At 38.8% G+C, this 21605-nt stretch overlaps 1 protein-coding gene across 5 annotated transcripts in view; it reads right to left on the reverse strand.

Moving 5' to 3' along the window:
• The window catches only part of LOC110833661 (calpain-D), a 34070-nt gene that overhangs the window by 7863 nt on the left and 4602 nt on the right, over positions 1–21605 (reverse strand). For 3 of the 5 annotated variants that reach the window (XR_015534364.1, XR_015534363.1, XM_022071980.2), the window contains exons 2-9: positions 4132–7117; positions 3432–3615; positions 2882–3084; positions 2241–2355; positions 1777–1963; positions 1178–1375; positions 530–694; positions 50–246 (exon numbers count right to left, since the gene is read on the reverse strand). Coding sequence is in view for 3 of the 5 variants with exons in the window: in XM_022071980.2 (XP_021927672.2) it covers positions 50–246; positions 530–694; positions 1178–1375; positions 1777–1963; positions 2241–2355; positions 2882–3084; positions 3432–3615; positions 4132–7117 (4235 nt within the window). In the remaining 2 variants the exon portion in view is untranslated. Of the gene's footprint in view, positions 1–49; positions 247–529; positions 695–1177; positions 1376–1776; positions 1964–2240; positions 2356–2881; positions 3085–3431; positions 3616–4131; positions 7118–8140; positions 9167–16227; positions 17370–21605 lie in introns of those variants that run through there. The other 2 variants (XM_022071993.2, XM_022072002.2) reach the window with 2 other exon arrangements.

Here is a 21605-nt window from a genome sequence, read left to right on the forward strand (position 1 = left end):
TAATGGGAAAGTAAGTGTGGGACACACGTGGTGAAGCTACGTATTTTACCTGTGTGCCAGTGGTTGAACGCAAGACAAACGAGAATGTAGAGATCACGCTCCAGCATCTTGTGGCAACCCACAAAGCCCCGCACCTGACGCTTGCTGTGTTCCACAAGTCGTCCCACCTCAGGAGACGCAGGGGATCTGGTGCGGAAAACAACCACACAAAGATCCAGCTGCGACCTCTGTGATTTCTCAGAGTTCCTGACAGAAACACATCACATACTTATCATAATACTTTTTCGAATGATCATTAGCGTACCAATTAAAATATAAGTGGTGCTACTTGATGCCTGGCAAATTAAATGTCTCTTGTAAGTACAGATGTGAGAAAATACAATAAGAAATCTTAAAAAATCTTAGAAGCCTGTAACAAACATTCTAGAAGACACAGAACTGGTAACGAAAAACCTCAATTGAAATTAGTGACTCGGACATGACATTTTTTAAAATATGGCAACTCTTACCACATAAGTAATTATCTTACCTTTGTCCCTCCTGGAAGAGTGTGAACTCCGCCTCAGTGGGTTCAAGAACGGTGAGCAGAACACAAGATAAGTGATCTAGAGATGAGAGAGGGGGCAGTGTTCCACGCAAACGCACCTCGTTCCAACCCGACCGCACCTTACAGATGTCAATGCAGTCAAAATACCTGAAGGCAATAAAATGTTTAACGACAAAGTCTTAATACAGCATAACACACTCTTAAAGTGTTTAATCAGTGTTTCTCAAGCTGTCGGCCGTATGAATTTATGAGCTCATTGTCCCCAGACCAGACAGAAAGGGGAGAACTATTACAAATACTGTGGAATGTTTTAATTTCAGAAAATTGTATCTGTAAGGAGCCTTACAGTATTATTATAATTGCTAACACCTAGAAAAATGTAAAATCTATGGAAAACAAAATTAATTTACTCCCCCTAAAGGTATATGCAGTATATTCCTCTAAAATGTCAGCCAACGTAACCTACACCTCAGTCAAGATAGGTGTCTCTGTGATAAGTTTTAAAACTGCTATCTCCCAAATATGAAGCAGGACTGCTAACCACTCAACCACAATTGATGACATTCTATCAGAAGTACTACTAAGCACATTACACTGCTTGATGCCACGCTTGGCTTAACCTCTGCTTACTTCAGGACATCTTCAAACGAGATCCAGAAGACACCATCTGATGCACCATGTGGCATTAAGATCTCCCTGAGCTGCGGTGTCCAAATAGGTGAGTCATCTGACCAGTCACCTTTCCAGGAGTAGTGACCCCATGGGTTACGTAATCGCAGAAGCCTATTCCCGCGCATGTCCCGAACATCCAGAACAGAATAGGCATGCCTAATAACAGAGAAATGTATTAAATAACCAGGATTTTGAAGACTTTGTATGATTCACATGAAATTATTAATAAGTTAATCAGAATTTGACCTTTAATCTTTAACCAAGGTAGCACTAGTGACCATAGCAGCCTGGGATTCCACATCCACTCGCTTGGGTGCGCAGAAATTCAAGATCTTCATATAAAGTACCCACTATTAGTGTCTGACTTTAACCAAAACTGTAATGTATTGAAAGATTTTAGTAAAATTCCCCAATATAAAATTTCACGAAAATCCATCAGCCATTCTCAAGTCGTTTCATGTATAAATTACTTGAATACACACTCGGCACAGATGTAAATGTACCTGAAGAGAAAGGAACATATCTGTATCACCTAGTCACAACACCACAATTCGTACCTCGGCCTGAGACCTTTACGCTGGTACTCATCTTCATCTACCTTCATGTTACCGCCACCACAGGACGCACCCATAAGGAAACGGGCCAAGCGGGAACTCAAAAGCTGAGCCCAGATTAGATCTTTGTCCAGCTCATCTTCTGATGGAAGTGATGACTGTTGTAGGGGCACACTCTCACATGGCGCACCTGAACATTCAATTGTCTGTTTCAGAAACAATCACAATTGCTAATCCTCTCTTTTTTTTCAACCGAACCACAGAATATGATAGATAAGTAATGTGTTTTAGAAACATGGCCTTACTTATAATGAATAATAATTGTAACTGCGCCATTCCATGAAGGGCAGGTTCTAATTTAAATCTACACAGTAATGAATGAGTTAAAATGTAAAAGTACAATAATAAGTAAAACGCTTTCTTAATACAATGTTTTTTGTTATGTTAGAGATCAAACATAACCTCACCTGTTAATGTTGCTAGCCCCTCAATGGCCCTCCCAGATACTAACGCCTCGTAACAGCCGTGAATTTTTGCTACTGCTTTCTCAATAAGTGGAACCCACAACTGTTTTCTTTTGGCCTACAAATAAATAAAAAAAATTCAAAATGTATAAAATTTTATAAAAAAATACTGGAGTGATTGAATGATTATGTATCCATGGACATTATGTATCTGTCTGTTTCAAATATGTATGCATGCATTGCCAGATCAGCTGTATCATCTGCTGAGACATTCCACAGCAGGATATTTGTGACAAAATGACGTGCAGATATCCTCACTTTTACAAATCCCGAAAAAGGACTGCCCATCGACAACTGCGTGGAGGTCATGCCAGTTGATACGGGACTTTGGGCATCATGCCAATTATTTGATAAATTTGGAAACATTATGATGTATCTTTCCCTTAAGTTACTTAAAAATGTTATTATGTCTTATTTGTTGTACTGCGGCTTAAAACGGTCGGAGATAAACCCAAAGAGTTTTTTGTTCTTGCCATTCTGCACTTTCTTCCTCTTAAGGAAAAAGGTACTACTTGTCACTTAGATTTAAGACATAACAATGTTACCTTCAAGTACAATTCACATTTTGTAAATTTTCTACAAACCTGAGAGTAGACTAGATGGCCACGTTTGTCACATGGGAGGAGGTCATCAACAAGCACTGTTGTCCACTTGCCATCCTTGCACAGACGCACCTGGTATGCTCCTTGATGGCAGAACTCTCGCATCACCATAACTTTCTTCACCAGATCTTCTCGTTCTGCCAACACCGCGAGTGCGCTCAGCAGCCAACAGTTACCGAGCACACCTGAGCGTCACACATTACAAAAGCGAGAATTTAATACGAGACCAGCTTTTTCTTTCATATACTGACAAATTTTCATGAAGAAACAATAAAAATAAAATTTTCTGCTTTGCATATCACTTGTACAGATCAGTTGTGTCAGGGAAACTTTAAATCCTATTGAATATTTACACTGTAAAGTAAACTGCGCAGTACAAATGTGGGAAATATATACATCAGAAGCCATTGTAAAATTAATATACAATATGCAATAAAATGTTATGACAATGTTAAGCACTTCAGCGGTCTGAAAATTATATTTGGTATTGTAGACAGATATTACAAGAGCCATCTCTTTTACACTACTCCACCTTGCGAAATGTCTGAAGGTAAAGGCGTACGGAACACGGCCCACTTCAGTTTTGAGTCTCCTTCCATCACAATTTCGTGCGGACGAAGCCACTGAACAACGTGGTCATCCTTCGTTTCAGTTGGATTGTAGTATAATGATTTTGGTGCTGGTGGGAATGAATCATCTACAAATGGTTCTTTGTTCTGAAAATATTAAGAAATTATTAATTGTACAAATTACTTTAATATATAAATGTGGTCATAAAATATGTACATTAATCATATCAGCATAAGAACAAATTAGATAAAGTGCAACAGCTTTGTAAATAAAATTTAAAATTTGTTGAAACATCCAACCTTTCGAATATTCCTGACAATTAACAGATAGGGCTTTCTATTTTGGTGGTAAATAATGATATATACCTCCAGTTTACAGGGAACAAAATAAGAGATCTGAAAGTAAGTGATACATTTGGAAGGACCAAGGAAAACAGTACGGTCTAGTTAAAAGTAATATTCCAATAGCTCCTTAATATGACTCAAGAAAACAATAAAATACTGGTCTTGGTATGTGGTTCAGGGAACTTCTTCAATGGGTGCAATTGTCTTGCAAGTACACAACTTGGTATTCAGTGCATGGATTTTCTCAAAATGATTCATAAGTTACATCGCCTTAGTACAAGGGATATTTACTATCTATAATTTCTATTGTGGTATTACCTCTCTGCAATACTGGACAATGCGCTCCCACTTCTCCAGAGCATCCTGTTCCTCAATGTGCCTCAGATCCTCCATGAGCTCACTCTCCTGCTTGAGCACAGCGGCGGCACTGCTCGAACTGCCAATGGTTGGCCCTGAGGAGGCACCTGGTGATGGAGTGGCTGAGATCCTACCATTGGTGAGAACCATTACAGATGATGAGAGGCAACGTGAACTCTGACACATCTCACATGACACTGAAGCTGTGCAGTTCTCATATGTGCACAACACACAGTGCCATGACACCAATGGTATTACGGATTGCTGCTCTGCACCCCGCGGACTCCTGCCACCTGTTGACGATGCAGGAATCAAGGTATGATCGGCATTCAAGTCCCTGGTGATGTTGCTGGACCTGTGATGGCCACTGCGACTAGCTACACCATTACTCCTGGATGCACCGCTGGGAGTAGCTCCTCTTCTGCTCCCACCAACTCTCTGTTTCGGAATAGCACCACCACCACCTCCGACTCTGCCGCTGCTTAGTCGAGACGAAGACTGTCTTGGAGATGGACTCCTTGAGCCGCTGCCACCACTGCTGGATTTGGGAACCTCCAAAAGTTTTTTTGTTGTCTTGCAGGCCATACAGGATTGAGTATTAAGAGGATTTTTTAAGGTGCACTGAACACAAGACCAGAATTCTCCTTTACGCAGGGTCATGTCTTCAACCATTGTGATGCTACGAAGTTTAGAACCCCCACAGACAACACATGCCATGGCAGTGCCAGAATTAACTAATGTGCACTTCTTACAGGTCCATTCCTGTTCACATGTTGTGCCAGGAGAGCTTGATCCATCACCTGGCAGGAATTGGAAGTCATCATCTAGATCCTGCTCCAGTGTGGCTAAGGTAGCTGTAGGACCAGGAAGAACCAAGGCCAGAGGATCGTTGTTATTAACACCTTCAGATTCTTCAGAATCATCTCTCTTAGGTGGTGTATATCTCACACTATCTTTGGTTACCGTGATAAGGCTCGGTTCTGTAAGGGAAGGAGGTGAACGAACGGAGTTGCATATATCACAGCTATCAGACCAAAGAGGGTTGTAGGCGTACGAACATTTAGTACAAGTCCACATGCGATCAATTGAAGAATTTGAAGTTTCAGAAGAGGCATTTGAAGAAGAAGCAGAGAGCTGAGCATTATGATTGGCGACTGGTGAGGATGATGTAGCTGAAGTTGAGTTAATGTTCCCATTACTAGATTTAGTAAGATCTATCATATCCAAAACTGAGGGGGGAACCAACCTATTTTTTATTGCAACTGATTTCTGAGACAAACCCACAGATGTTCTTATCTGCTGAGTAGAAGGATCAGTGATCCCAATATAAGAATATCTAGTGCCAGACCTGCTGCCAGATTGCGGTTGTTCCAACTGTAGATTGAGATTCACCGGAGATCTTACTGGAACGTTGCCCTGGGTATCTGTTTCTATCATACTTCTCCGATTTGACGAGACCTTGGGATGTTCCACCTCATTTGATACAGAATTCATTTCTGAGAAGGATCGTCGATATACTGGCCTCTGCCAAGCACTGTCACCAGGTAATGTAAGGTCAAGAGTATCACCACTGCTTTGCTGTAAGCCTTGATGAGGTTTAGGCGTTGAGAGATCTTGTAATACTGCAGGTTTAGTTTTCACAGCTTCTGCAGGCCTGTTTTCCTCCCAGTCAGGAACAGTGATCACAATGCCATTACGTGGCAACGTATTAGGAAGTGTCCCTGAACGTAGGACGGAACCCAAGGGAAGATTTGGTTTTCTGGGTGTCTCGCACACCTCACAACGGTCCCTGACTCCAGCATTCTCTAAAGTACACCGAGGACACGTCCAACATGTTGAACCGGATGCCGATCTTTGTGAAGAAAGAAATTTATACTTATGAACGTCACCACCCCTTCCCAAGTTATCACCAATTTTGCATCCTTGTAAACTTCCATTGCTACTACTACTACTACTACTACTGACACTGCTACTTTTCTCATCACTAACATTATCTACTATCAGGCTGGTGGGTCGTCTAAACACACTTCCACTCACATAAGATTTGGGAATGACAGAATTGGATGTCGTATCTAACCATAATTTCTGGACAACAGAGCCGTTTGAAAGAGATCTACTAACTTTTGATTTCACACGTTCATACACTGATGGATTTTGGCGCTTAGGTGATCTGTTCTGTGAAGCATCCTGACTGCTATTAGTTTTATAGGCAAAACAGTCTTGAGAAGTGACATTAGTGTTTGAAACTGCTCCCACTGAAGCATTTTGGATGATAACCGAGTTAAGATTCTGTACCAGCCTGGCACCACTGGGAATCTCTATTGGCGTCAAGCCTCCGTCCAAAGAGACGGAGGCACCGTGAGCGTGCTCATCCATCCACTTGTCACGTTGCTGATTGGTACATTCACATTCAGAGTAAACGCTCTGCTCCATCATGGTGCTACGTTGCCCATGGTAACTGCACTTTGTCCTCCCATTGAACCAGTTCTCATCGTGTCTTTCACTTCCATGACCTACAGGGGCAACAAACGAGGCCATCATTGCCTCATTGTCATTGTCTACAACATGTCTGACAGGAATACCAATGCCTAGCTGTTGGTCCACTTCAAAATTAACTTTGCCACACGTCGCACACCTGGAGGTTACACTCACATTCAGGAACTGGCATTGTGAACACAGCCATCTATGGGCTAGATTTGGAACACTTGTTGAACGAACAAAAAGAGCTTGGCAATCCTGTGAAGCACGTCTACTCAGTGGGCAAGGATGACCCCACGTTGAAAAACGTTTCTCATTTTCCCTAATGGGACTACCACCTTCAGTTGGACTTATGTCTACGAGGCTACTGTGAAACTCCCTGGCATCCACCTTGGACTGCTTGCTAACATCTGAAGTTGTCGTTCCTTCTGCCCACTGCACGTCCGGTTCACTCGTTTCCTCAACATTCCTGCAACAATTCAGAAAAAGGCACACTGTGCGAAACGATGCCATATCACGCAAATCTATATACATAATATTCTGTACGGTTATTGAAAATGTGAGTGAAGTGTACAATTATTAATTTTAAAGCTAATGTACCCTGACGTCCAAAGAAAAAGTTACTTTTATCAGAGAACCTTGCATTAATCCACATAAATAAATCAGCGTATATAAAAATAATTAAGTTCTATACATTTTAATATGAAACACAAATTTTGAACTCAAACGGTAGCGTCATCAGGACAATGAGCGAGCGACCTGATGATAGAGGCAGCAAAGGACCTCTGAAACAATGACAAACTTCTACCAGACTACACAGCGCTACAACCCGAAGAACAGACGTCAAAGTTTTTATGCTTTCATAAAATGGTCTACAGACCAAAAATATTTGAAAAATTACTATTCTATGTGGACACAGCGTTACAAAATAAAAGTAGTGTTACAGTTTTGTAGAAGCCATATCAGTCATTTATTGTAGACAATGGGTTAACAACAGCGTATTAAAATTATGTCCGCGTGCCACATTGTTTGAATGCTACAAAAATATTTGTATTTCATGATTCTACGAAAAGCATCGTACAAATAATGACTTGAACTGGTGATAGCTTCCTCCTAAACTCTTGTAACCAGCATAAAGGGCACACATAAGAGCAGAGCATAATCCACATGGCCGTAGCTACTTCAGAGTGGTGGGTTAGGATACCAGCGTATGTTACTCATATGGATTACTATGTTTACACAAATACATTGCATGAATATAAAAATCTCTTTATCTGCCCCCAAATAGGCCTCACATGAATCAAGTAAAAGCTCTGTTATTGTATAATTTTTGTTCACACATTAGCTCATTGTTTGTGGAGCGAATAAAACACACCTGGAGGTCAACACATCAACAATTCAAAGAAAATGCTAATCTTGGCAATCGAAAATCTGACTTTGAAGTTGTAAAATGATCCACATTGTCTATTCCAGCCACGATGACTGTTTTTACCTCTCGCTATGCATTCGTTCTTTCCACTCAAGGTTATGTCGATGTAACAGCTGTGACGAAAGCAAGATCGAATCGGCGCACTCCACTGGCAAAGGTATTATAATATGCCTCCTGTGGTGGTTGGCTGTTTCTTCGAGTCCCTTCCCTGCTTCCGTCGAAAGCAGTGTTCGCGTGACTCGGCCCAGAGGCCTACCAGACGCCCTCGAAAACGACGTCCACGTACCATGCAATAATAAATGGCAGTGGAGCCCCCGTCTGCCTTACAGATGCTACATAATGACTTAAGACGTATCGACATTTTACATCAATATCCAGGCAACCAAAGATGGAGACAGGAAAATGCATACGTCAATCAACGGTGGTTCGCCATTGTTAAGGCAAGGTTTCATCCCCACATTTTTTTTTTCCACAACTGGGACACTTCGTCAATATATTCCATGCCTGCGAGTCGGACTGTCAGAGTCGAAACATCTGTCTTGAAAACACTGGCGCGCAATACATAAATCTGGCTACTTACGTATTAAGAAATTCTGCCATTAGCTGGTTAAATTTATCCGGGAAAATTTCCGACATGTCCAGTGTGTTTTTATTTATTTATTTATTTTTTCGTCCGAGAAGAACTATAATGAAGAATAAATGGAACAAAACAGCGGTTCAAGTAAGTAATAATTTGGCTTTCGCCGATGAGGCACGTCGAAAGTTGAAATTTAGCCAAAGCTTCATTCTCTCCCCTCAAGCGCCTACATGGAGTGTAGTGGGACTGCTTTACTTGCTTACTTTTTATTTCACAATAATTACTGCTGTGAGAAAATGTCCAGCTTGATGAAGAACATCAAATTAAGAAGTAGAACTCGTGACAAACACTTGGAAGGATGTACGCGAATATTAAATCCCGATATTTAAGGATTACTAGCGGCAGAAGCTCGTACTACATCCGGTTCGCCCTCTATTGACACAGTCTTGAAACTTTCCGATCGCACCTCGTATAGCAAAATCAGTGTCCATCTCTCGCGAATGGCTTATTGATTTATATAAAATTATTCATTGGGTTAGAACCATTAACTCACTGTCATGGTGTTTAAATACGTAGCACACTGAAAGTCGATGACACATTTTAAAAAGGTTGGACATCCATGGTCTAGGTTCAGAACACCGATCACCTATAGACATTAAGTGCGCGGGGAACTCAGCAACTGCTCATGGGGATTCCCCACATCGGTTTCAGTTCTTCAAGAACGAGCTTTATACACTACCACACCCTATAATAAGACCTAATCTTGGCAATCAACTTCAAAGTGGGACACGGAAACCGGAATAAAGAATCAATAACAGAACAGACCGTAATTCTATATTGCTTACTTGGTCACGGTTCGGTAATACCAATTTTTTGGTTTTGAAGGACGCTGAAACTGTACAAAGTCCAGGTTTCGATTTTCGAATTTCTGGTGCAATGAGCAGGATAGCTAGATTTCATTTACTTAGAAGCGTCCTATTCGACACCCGAATTTGAATTCTAATAGTTTTACTATACCGAAATAATCACACCATTCCACATGTCGTAGACTTCAGCTATGAACAATTAATTCAATTCTTTCAGTAGTTATTCAATAGTTTTCTCATCTTAAAACTTTATAAAATTAATTCCTATCATGACATTAATTACTGCAAACTCACGGACGTGATACCATTATTTTTATTTATTTATTTAGTGTTCTGTCTGACGACAGGTCCACATGAGCAGGATCCTTCCATCCTTTTCTCGGACTGGGACCTGTTCATATACGTTCTTGGCAGATGATCCAGAAGTGGTTTGCCATTGCCTTCTTCTGTGTGTAAATGGAGTCATTGTTGGGATGCCACGGAGGAAAACTCCGTGTTGCCTAGACCACGGCCTTGCCCAACACAAGTTATAAATTCGGGCACCGCCGGGAATCGAACCCGAGACCCCAGGATTACAAGGCAAGCGTTCTAACCGCTAGACCACCGTGGCTAATGTGATACCATTTTCCCTTGGAAATTAGGGCGAAAAAATATTTTGAGGCTTCAAAGAAAGATGCATTATGTACCACAGTGTACGTGCGTGTATATATATAAAAAAAATCCCTTACAGTGTAAACTGAAATGAACTGACAGTAAAAGGAATATGTGTCAGGGTCAATGAGATCGATCCTCCATACCGCACAATTCTGTATCGACTCTTTGCAACTCCTCCCTTGAAGAACAGGGAAAAGACCTGCATGGCCAATGGCGGAAACACAGATATTTAATTATTCATTCCTTTGTTCACATAGAGCATACCTAATACGTCAAGAGCTGAATATGAACAAGTATCGGTGTTACCCACACCGACCACAGCAACCGGAATATACGTCTGACCACACCGAGGGCAAACAAGCCGCGGCCCGCGGGTAGAAAACGGCCCGACAAGAAATTCATTCCAACCCACAGATTGGATATTCGGTTATTATTAAAAACGATACCTTTTATTAATTTTAATTTATTGTCCATCGGGTAGAATTATTTTAATTGCAAGAAAAGCAAGATTTCTATAGAAACGTAAACTTATGGTCCCAGTGCACGTACATACTTAATTACGTAATTTACAAAATCTACCAATGCGTATATAAGCCAAGTAGGCCTACTTAAGAACAGGTTCAATTTAAAAAAAAAAAACACCAATCAGACTTCAGGGTACCGTGTCTGAATTACTTGCTGTTTATTTATGGAAAAATCATTATACAAAGTTAGTTATTATGTCGTTTGAAAATGTGGAAAACTTCCAATACTTCGGAAACATTTTAACAAATCAAAATTATATTTTTTTTATTAATATCAAATTAAATTCGGGGAGAGATTCCTACAGTAGAGTTCTAAATTCTTCAGTCTGCTATCTAAAAACCGCACAGATTAAAATATATAAAACAATAATTTTATGTCGGCGAGAAACTTAATCTCCCACATGAAGCGAAAAATACAGATTAGAACGTTTGAGAAACGGACACTGAGAATAATATTTGGACCTAAAAGGGGTTAAAGAATAGGCTTATGAAAACTGCATTAAAATTCAATGACGTATCTGCTACCGTAATGTTAAAATTTTCAATGCAATAAATACAAATGAAATTATTTATGTTTGCGAATTCATAAATAACGAGGTTTAAAACTATACTCCAGTGGAGTACCGTTCACCTCTGCACTCCTATCTTTTGACAAGAGTAACAAGAATGTAATTAACGCCATCCTTCATCAATTGTGCGTAATTAATTTAATTCACAAACTCTAAGATCAGAGACTAAAATGTAGCTAAACAAGTGAAGTAATATAATACGAAAATGTTTTCACTTTATCAACTCGCAGCTGAAGTACAAAGTCTACGGCAGCTAAGACGAATCTCTCAGCATAAACGACATCGTCAAATCAGTAAGCAGCACATTAAAGATGTATTTATCGGTCGAGCCAAGATGCTACAAAAAAGGATAGTTGCTGGGAACGAAACAACAGAACGTCAAGATGAGCAAATACGTTCCGAACGTTTTGAAGTCCATAACGTAGATGGGAGTTTATTATTTAGTGTTCTGTCTGAGGACAGGTCCATATGAACAGGATCCTTCCATCCTTTTCTCGGACTGGGACCTGTTATTATACGTTCTTGGCAGATGATCCAGAAGTGGTTTGCCATTGCCTTCTTCTGTGTGTGAATGGAGTAATTGTTGGGATGCCACGGAGGAAAACTCCGTGTTGCCTAGACCACGGCCTTGCCCAACACAAGTTATAAATTTGAGCACCACCGGGAATTGAACCCGGGACCCCAGGCTTACAAGGCTAGTGTTCTGACCGCTAGACCATCTAGATGGGAGTATAATATTAAAAAAAGATTCTTAAGCTGTCATGGCTCGTACGGAGTTTATAAAAAGAATGTTTTCGAACAGCTGAGTGCTGACTGTTTACTAACGATGGTATAAAGAAGAATCTTATTGACAATAAAGTCGTTTGCATTTACCATCAGAACTTCATTTAAAAATTTTCCCGACAGACATTGGCTGTTATGTCCGGAGCGAATTACCTCACGTTTTTTGAACTACGAACCGGCAAAACACCGGATCGACCATTGATTTTCCGAAAACGACAGACACTAATTCGACCCTAATTTCGTATTTATAATTTTCATCTTATCTACAACATCTAAAAGTGGGGTCACCCTGATTATGAACATCAGAGGTTTCTTCTTGTATCACCTTCTTTGATATTCAGTACGTCCTCATTTCACCTACAGAGTGTATTTATGGATTCAATATGACTTTCAGAGGTGATAATATTGCGTCATATTGTGATGATTATAATTGTTTAATTTTAACCGTCTAATCACAATAAAATATTTTATTAAATATTAAAATATTACTACAATTAACATTCAATATTTAAAATATATTAAAATGATGCTACTTCTATCGAAATGTTCGATTTACAATTAGAGCATCATCTTTTTCACGACATGTTTCGGTTTTCAATGAACCAATAGAATATTACATTTGAATTTATATCGATTATACACCTGAAGATGGTTCACTGAAAACCGAAACATGTCGTGAAAAAGATGATGCTCTAATTGTAAATCGAACATTTCGATAGAAGTAGCATCATTTTAATATATTTTAAATATTTTAAATATTGAATGTTAATTGTAGTAATATTTTAATATTTAATAAAATATTTTATTGTGATTAGACGGTTAAAATTAAACAATGACTTTCAGAATAAACATAGATGATTTTCCTAAACAGAATTAACAACGTTGTGTTATCTCCGAGGACGGAAAAAGTTTAAATATTATCTACACGAAATTCAAAGTGTTAATTAAGGCGATGTGGGCATCTGGCTGGTTGTCAAATTTTAATGCATGAAGAAAGGCCCTTTAATGTCAACACCAAGTAAACGAGAATAGCGTCCAATGATTATCAAGGAACAGATGTACTGTTTAAATAGCAGAGCATGTGACAAGGGAAATCGCTGACCAGAAGTAGAAGTGACGTCTACACGGACTGACCGCGAAGTTTTCATCCGATTACAGAACGGCAGAAAACGGTGGAAGGTTTTCATACTATGGATGGACCGTCTGCACAACGAAATACTGTAAACCTCTGAGCCTTATTCGATAAAATAATTTCCATAATCATACGAATATTCTCTGCAAATATTTATCGAGAATAAAAAATGATAGTGGAACCACGGTTCCGGAGAATTTGACGTAAATACGTCTATACGGAAAGGAAGTTTATATATTATCTTTTCCTTTATATATGCTTTACAATTGAGTAAAGTTTCCTAGGTAACAACAATTCCGAGTAAACACGACGTTTCCTAGGTAACCATCTTACACATTTTCGTTTCCATTTTTCGTTACACTTTTTTGCAGAATGACCCTTCAATATAGACGTATTTACGTCAAAAAATACTTATTATATGCAGTGCGATGTCAGTAAATCAGAAGATTTCAGGGGATAACAAATGCAAAGGACGAATACGTCCTTGATTCGAGCTATTCAGTATGTAGGATTTTAGGTTCTCAAGGGGGTAAGTCCGCAAATGGCTGTCATTTGGGTTGTAGCAACGTTTCAGAGGTCCTGCTGCCTCCATCAACAGGGCGATAAATAGACTACTGAAAACCCGGAAGATAGTCATCTATAGAGCCATTCAGCTACTTACAAAGTAGCAGAGTATTTCTTGAGAAGCTAATCGTCGCTTAGCTAGTTAAGACATCCCCCATCTTTAATGGACCCCGAAGAGGTCGCCACCGGTCCATATTCTGAGCAAAAGATCAAGTTTAATATCATACTCCCATCTACGCTAAGGTCTTCCGAGTGGACTATTACCTTCAATCTTTCCAACCACAATATGCAAAGGAATTTCTCATAAATTTATTTGCGGCTCATTGAGAAATGCTGTCAATCGGTCAGACGATACGGAATAGAGAATTAGACAAACTGATGTTTGAAGGTTAAGTACAGATGCACGGAAATAGATCAATGTTTGTGTGTACTTCACACGGAGCGAATAAACTAGATGAACAATGGGGAAGTTGTGTGTGCCTCCAACTGCGTCAGTCGGTCTAAACCACCGAAATTATATCGAAGAAATTTTACGTGAGTTTACATGAAAAGTTGTCGGAAACCACTGAAATTATATCGAAGAAATTTTACGTGAAGTTTACATGAAAAGTTGTCGGAAACCACTGAAATTATATCGAAGAAATTTTACGTGAAGTTTACATGAAAAGTTGTCGGAAACCACTGAAATTATATCGAAGAAATTTTACGTGAAGTTTACATGAAAAGTTGTCGGAAACCACTGAAATTATATCGAAGAAATTTTACGTGAAGTTTACATGAAAAGTTGTCGGAAACCACTGAAATTATATCGAAGCAATTTTACGTGAGTTTACATGAAAAGTTGTCGGAAACCACTGAAATTATATCGAAGAAATTTTACGTGAGTTTACATGAAAAGTTGTCGGAAACCACCGAAATTATATCGAAGAAATTTTACGTGAGTTTACATGAAAAGTTGTCGGAAACCACTGAAATTATATCGAAGAAATTTTACGTGAAGTTTACATGAAAAGTTGTCGGAAACCACTGAAATTATATCGAAGAAATTTTACGTGAGTTTACATGAAAAGTTGTCGGACGAGGTTAATCTAACATATTCCTCCCCCATAAATAATTGACTCTTCGGTTATTCAACGATGCTTTTTAAACTACTTATGTTGTATAGTGTCGAATAGTATAGCGGCAACTGAAATTTTTTTTTGTTAAGAGTTAGGATAAGTCAGCCTCCGGATTGATATCCGAACCCCAGAACCTTTAAAAAACATACAAGCTCTACAAAGTAGTTACAATATGAAATTAAATTTATATCATGTTGAATTTGGGCTGCAGATTCTTTTTTTACTCATTCTAGCCATACAGAACGAGGTGTCCTCGCACACTCCAATGAGAATCAGGTACAAACGTTGGTAATTTCATTACACAGACAGTTGCCAGCAAAAACCCACACGTTCATTTAATCAATGCAACAGAATTGTATGCAGAAAGTCTGCATATAGGTTACGAGTCCAGGAATCCTTCAGGTCAAACGTGAATTCATTACTTGAAAAGCAAATCTGTGTTTTGTTTCTGTAGTTTAAATTCCCACAGCTGTTTATGCAAAGTTTTGACCGTGGGAGCTGATAGATCGCTTTGCAGTATGAATTAAGGGGACAAATACCCTTTGAAGGAAGCTAAATTAACTCTTAAACCTAAATAAAGGATCTGATCAGGACACATGGCTTTTGTATCACTGAAATAGTTCCCGATTATGAATCGCGTTAAACTACAGTATCACGTAAATTAATTTATAAAGACAGTTAAAATTCAAGATATACTCAGTAAATTAACTATTTTATCCGCGAAGAACTTTTCACATACATATAATAAAGACTCACAAATAATTTCAAGCTGCAGATACAATAAGGCGTTACTGACAGAACCGACAACACCTATCCCCCTTTTGCACAAATTTCCAGCCATACAATTGCTCAGTCCTATATGTTATATTTAGGCGCATTCCGTATAAAATTACGTGGAAATTCGTAGGGTTCCGCTAATACACACAATTTCAAGGTCACACGTAAAGTTGTAGTAGTAGTGCATCTCCCACCACAGAAGTTAGCATGATGGTGCTAAGTTAGTATTACTGATCGCAGCAAATTACAAAGTACAAATTCAGCGTGGCTTCTAATGCCATGAAGTTCATTATCAAGTTCCTTGAACTGGTTCAACTAGGAAGCTGGTTCAAAAGATAACATGACATGTCTTTCTTTTTAAAGGAAGTAAGTAAGTGAACACTGATAAAGTTGGATTAGAACTTCAAGTAAATTTAAAAAAAACACGACAAACGTACAGGGTGTGCTTATACAGTGTATCTGAAGTGAAACTTGTATTAAATTTAAAATGAAACAGATTTAAACCAAGGTCGAGTTTCTTCATTACCTACTATATTACGAACTACAGAAACTGCATATCCATCGTCCAGAACCATTTTTGACTCACCGAATTTCATCATCATCTCGAGATGATTTTAAGAGATCACAACAGAAAATGTCAAGAAGGGTTCGCCACATGTGTCAAGAGACTTTCATTTCCTGAACGACACGAACGTATCACAGAAAACAGAACTTCCACAATACGTAAATCGTTCCTCCTTTTATTTTTCAAACACAATTCCACAGACTAGAACACGATTCCTTTACCATTCCCACACGTTCCCTGAGGGGCCGTTCCTACAAAACACAAGATGATGTCAGGATACCAAGGAGAATCCAAACAGAAGTCGGCTGCATACGAAACAACACATAACTTTCCTGGGGTAAATTCACAGATCAAAGTTTAATACTCACAGACAGACATACTTCTGTACTTATTCAAACCGAAACACGAGGATTGTTTAAGCACGATAAAAATAATCAAAATATTCCCTCTCACAATAATCAGCAAATAGAAGACAGTAAAACTGCCAGCACTTATCATTTCTTCCATTTATATTCAAACACTTGTTTACGTAACATTACTTCCACTGCTATATGAACCGTGCAGCAAACTTAAAAAAAATATTTTTTTTTAATATTATTCTTATATGAAGCAGGAGTCATCTGTAGAGGATTTCTTTCGCTTTTGACTACGTTTGCCATCTGTCTTCTTCACGTACATATGTTTCTGTCGTACGAAGCCCCTAGTTTTTCCACTCATACGTATAAAAGTCCACCTGTCAGCAATCTTGTAACGTCTAGTCTGTCACAGAAAACTGAAAATGTATTCGATTTCATTCTTTCTTCAAAACTTTTCATACGCCAGTGTCCTGATGGATCACGCTTATCGAATACTCATTAATACTGATACTGACGAAGTTTAAATTAATGAGTTCCCCCCCACCAACCCTGATGATGGCGGCACAGACAGTCTACGAAACGCTGCATTGTAACTCCGTACTCACGATAATACATCACTGCCTTCAGTAGCTACGGAAACTTAGAATCTAACCGAATTCGACTTGTAATACGTTCTGTTCCCTTCCACAACGAATCTTTTATTATGTAAACAAACTGGCAAGGAAACATAAGACAGAAACACATCAATAACTTTACTGTCCGCGATAAGACACAAGTATTCCACATACTTAAGAGTAAACTTATGTTTTCACATTTTCACAAGAATCTTCCCATGATACAAACTCACAAGACGGGCTGGGTGGAAACTTGCCAACAGAGTTGTTCTGGCATTTTGGACCACATAGGGAAAGGGGAAAAAAAAAATAAAAATAAAAAAAAAAAAAAAATCGGGAGGTGGCAAAGTCAACATGGCCGCCACGCAGACGTGAATCACACAAACGACCTCTATTAACGATTAAATAACTGCAAACGCACAAATTAATTTTATATTACTCTATGAATTACAAGCAATTAAACACCAAATGTTTTGTATTAAATGCGATGAAACGACGTACTGAGATCAGCTAATTTCTTTTATTGTTTTATGAGACACTACTACAACGAAACAGCGGTTCATTCACACATTTTAATCAATGGAACATCTGGTTTCAGGTTCTAAGCAGAGCGAAGGTTAATATAAATTACTTAATATTTTATAAGGCGACCGCCCCTGTCTGTGGAGTCGAAGTGACGTTGAACCGAGAATTCTTGGTACTTTTTGACCCTTTAAGGTTTCTTTATGGTATTTACACATGTTTTAACGAACCAATAAGGTATATAACCACTAATAACACGTATTTGAAAGTCCAAAATTAGGTCAGACTACTTTTATTCCACATAATTGTTCCTACGTACTTGTCAATCGTCCAAAATTATAAAATTAACACGTTCAGAAAGTTAGTCTACTTTTATCATCAGGTTAAATAGGGTAGAAAACCTATCTGTTGTTCCTGCAGACTTTGCTAGCTTGAAACCTGAAGAAGTTCAAAGTTCTGTATAACAAATCAATCAAACTGAATATAAATCTTTTCGTACACAAAATTAGTTATGTTATACACGGCTTATATAAGATTCACTTATATCCTCCAGCCATTCATTTTTACCACTTAAAAAAATTCATCTCTATTTTGCATCACCCTGTATGTGTGCTCATTATTTATGAGTTTTGTGAGCTCGAAGATCTTTTCTTTTTACAATCAATTGTTACTTTGATGAACTTTAATTTTGGAAGCCTATAGAAAATTGTTTTCTTTCACACACGTGGAAACATAATTCACTAATGAATATGAACAGCTCCATTCACTAGATACGTGTGTTGCTTTTAAATGTCAAGTCACACTGACCTGCACATGGATTAATTAATTATTAAATAACATCTGATCTGTACAAAATACTGCTGAACGAATGATGGTTAAAATTCATTGTCATTAACTGCATCTCCCTAGAACTGATAGTGGATACAAGGCCATTACTAAAACATTGTGACCCAAAGAATTCGTGCTTGAAACGAGACTTTAAATATTAAATAGAAAAGTACAGAGCCTTATATGGATTTATTCATGGAGACGTACGGCCACTAGTCGAGAGATCGAAAATCGGTGAAATTTTCGTACCTACTGAAATACCAACGAAACAGGACAGAATAATTACGGAAGACAATACCCGAAACAAAAATGTTAATAAACGACAATGTAATAAAAACAAATAAAAAATGATCTTGGCCAAGCATCGGCAATCTTCATTTAATTCACTTTAATCCTACTTGAAAAGTTGATATTCATTCAGCTGATCAAGAAATTCCCCTCTTTACCGGAACCCAAAGGCTCAATGCAGAGCCCACAAGGGTCCGAGCCTACCCTAGGTCAGCCAAGTTCACTTCTTCAACCCCCAATTATCATTTATTTGATTTACGATTTAATTAACAGAACTGTCATCAGGTCGGATGAGGACGATTAACGAATAACGAATTGCAAGGGCTACGGAAGGCAACGGCAATGACATAATTGAAGACATATCAGAACTTGCCCGGAGGTACTGAGAAAAATCACGAAAACCCCCCAGTCAGGAAGATCTCCGGGCCGAAATTTGAAACCAGGAGCTCGCGAATAAGAAGCAAGAATGCTAACAACTCAGCAGCGACTTTCAGTACACGATTTCTTTAGGACCGATTTCAAAATAATATTCTGTTAAATAAAAAATGACACAATTAGGGTACCCCCAGTTCAAGTACTGTTACAGTTATGAGTAAAAAAAAAAAAGATTTTAAAGAAAGCAATGTAAGTATATAAACACGAATTCAAAGGAACAAATATTAGATTTTGAAATATCATACGATCTAATAATAATTACAGAAACTGAGCTGGAAATGAGATGAAAGTCCCATTAACTCCCTTGCGAAGCACAATGAGCTGGGTTTTTTTAAGAGAGGGCTAGTTTATTTAATGGATTATCGATGTCACACCATATTATATACATCAGACAGCTTTCTTATTGGCTACGGCACTACAATAGCCCGAGGCTCTCTATCATCCGCTAGTGAAATCTGTATCGAGGATGCTAGAAGGATACCAGAAAGGCAAGAAAAGGGTCGATTACTAGAGTTATAAGCCACTCACAGTACACTGGGGCTACCTAATTTAATATCAGTCTTTTAAATATCAATAAATAGTTCTCCCATACGCGCTACATCACCCGTCCATAACTTGATCACCTAATAAAATTTGGTGTACAAATTATGAAGCTCCCCGTTACGTATTTTTCTCCATTATCCTCTTACTTTCTCTCGTAAGATCGAATAATCTGCATACAGTCTTGCGTACGACAGCCTTCGTTGATGATGGAGGCAGTAAGCGACTCCGAAACGTCCGTAAATTTCTACGACACTGTAAGACTCAAAATGCCGGAAGGCGGCCATATTTAACTCCGTGAGAACCTGACGTTACAGCATCCTCATCCCAACATACCCCCACATCCCCCTGATCTCTGTTCGTCGCTTAGGACGACAACGTAAGTTTCACGCCCATATAAAAAAGGAAATCAAAATGTATCCGAGTATTTTAATGTTCAGAATTTTAAACTGAGAGGAGGGCAAACGATTCTGAAATAAAAAAGGCAGCAGACCATATAAAACACATGAAAATAAAAAAAAGAACAATTTATTCAAGCAGCTCAAAATAGAAAGTCACTAAAAGAACCTCTCTGTGTGCATTTATTCTGAAAGATACATATGGGCGGAAAAAGACAGCGAGACAAATGGACACGTTCTACCCATCCGGGCGTGGAAAAAATCCCTTTGTCGTGAAGAATGTGTTCGACTACCACGAGGAGTATGCTGGAATCAAATGGAACGCGCTCAAAGAACTTAATATAAGCCAATGGGAACTGCGAGGCTACACACCTCTGACAATTATTTATTATTTATTTATTTAGTGTTCTGTCTGACGACAGGTCCATATGAACAGGATCCTTCCATCCTTTTCTCGGACTGGGACCTGTTCATATACGTTCTTGGCAGATGATCCAGAAGTGGTTTGCCATTGCCTTCTTCTGTGTGTGAATGGAGTAATTGTTGGGATGCCACGGAGGAAAACTCCGTGTTGCCTAGACCAAGGCCTTGCCCAATCAAGTTATAAATTCGGGAAACGCCGGGAATCGAACCCGAGACCCCAGGATTACAAGGCCAGCGTTCTAACCGCTAGACCACCTCATCTTATTATTATTTAGTGTTCTGTCTGACGACAGGTCCATATGAACAGGATCCTTCCATCCTTTTCTCGGACTCGGACCTGTTCATATACGTTCTTGGCAGATGATCCAGAAGTGGTTTGCCATTGCCTTCTTCTGTGTGTGAATGGAGTAATTGTTGGGATGCCACGGAGGAAAACTCCGTGTTGCCTAGACCACGGTCTTGCCCAACACAAGTTATAAATTCGGGCACCGCCGGGAATCGAACCCGAGACCCCAGGATTACAAGGCCAGCGTTCTAACCGCTAGACCACCGTGGCTTATACCTCTGACATAGAATAAAATAATTAAAAAAAATCAAAAATTATTTTACACGAGTTTCAATGCGGCTAAGATTAAAGTTACTTATAAACAGTGTACATAAACATCTTCAAAATTATACTTTCCTGCAAAATATTTTACCACGACATAACATAACAACATTTTTCATTTTTCCTAAATTACCTACTACAGTTCTAAACCTTCCAGACACGACAATTCAAACAATTAATTCCTAAACGGGAGATTATTTCAGTTCCTGGCTTTTACGTGCTGAAATGAACGAAAACAAAAAATAAATGCTTTTGAAATTTTTGTAATGAAGTCACGTAAAACCTACTAAAGTTCCTTGTGCCGGTCTTATTTTAAAGCAATTGGTATAGAAACACGTAACTACCGCAACGTACGCAGTGCATTAATCGACTAAACGACAACTGCCGG

This window comes from Zootermopsis nevadensis, unplaced genomic scaffold (genome assembly GCF_977971745.1).
Source record: "Zootermopsis nevadensis isolate Lab colony 2312 unplaced genomic scaffold, Znev_1.0 Znev_ptg000001l, whole genome shotgun sequence".
In the NCBI taxonomy this organism is placed as follows: Eukaryota; Metazoa; Arthropoda; class Insecta; order Blattodea; family Termopsidae; genus Zootermopsis; species Zootermopsis nevadensis.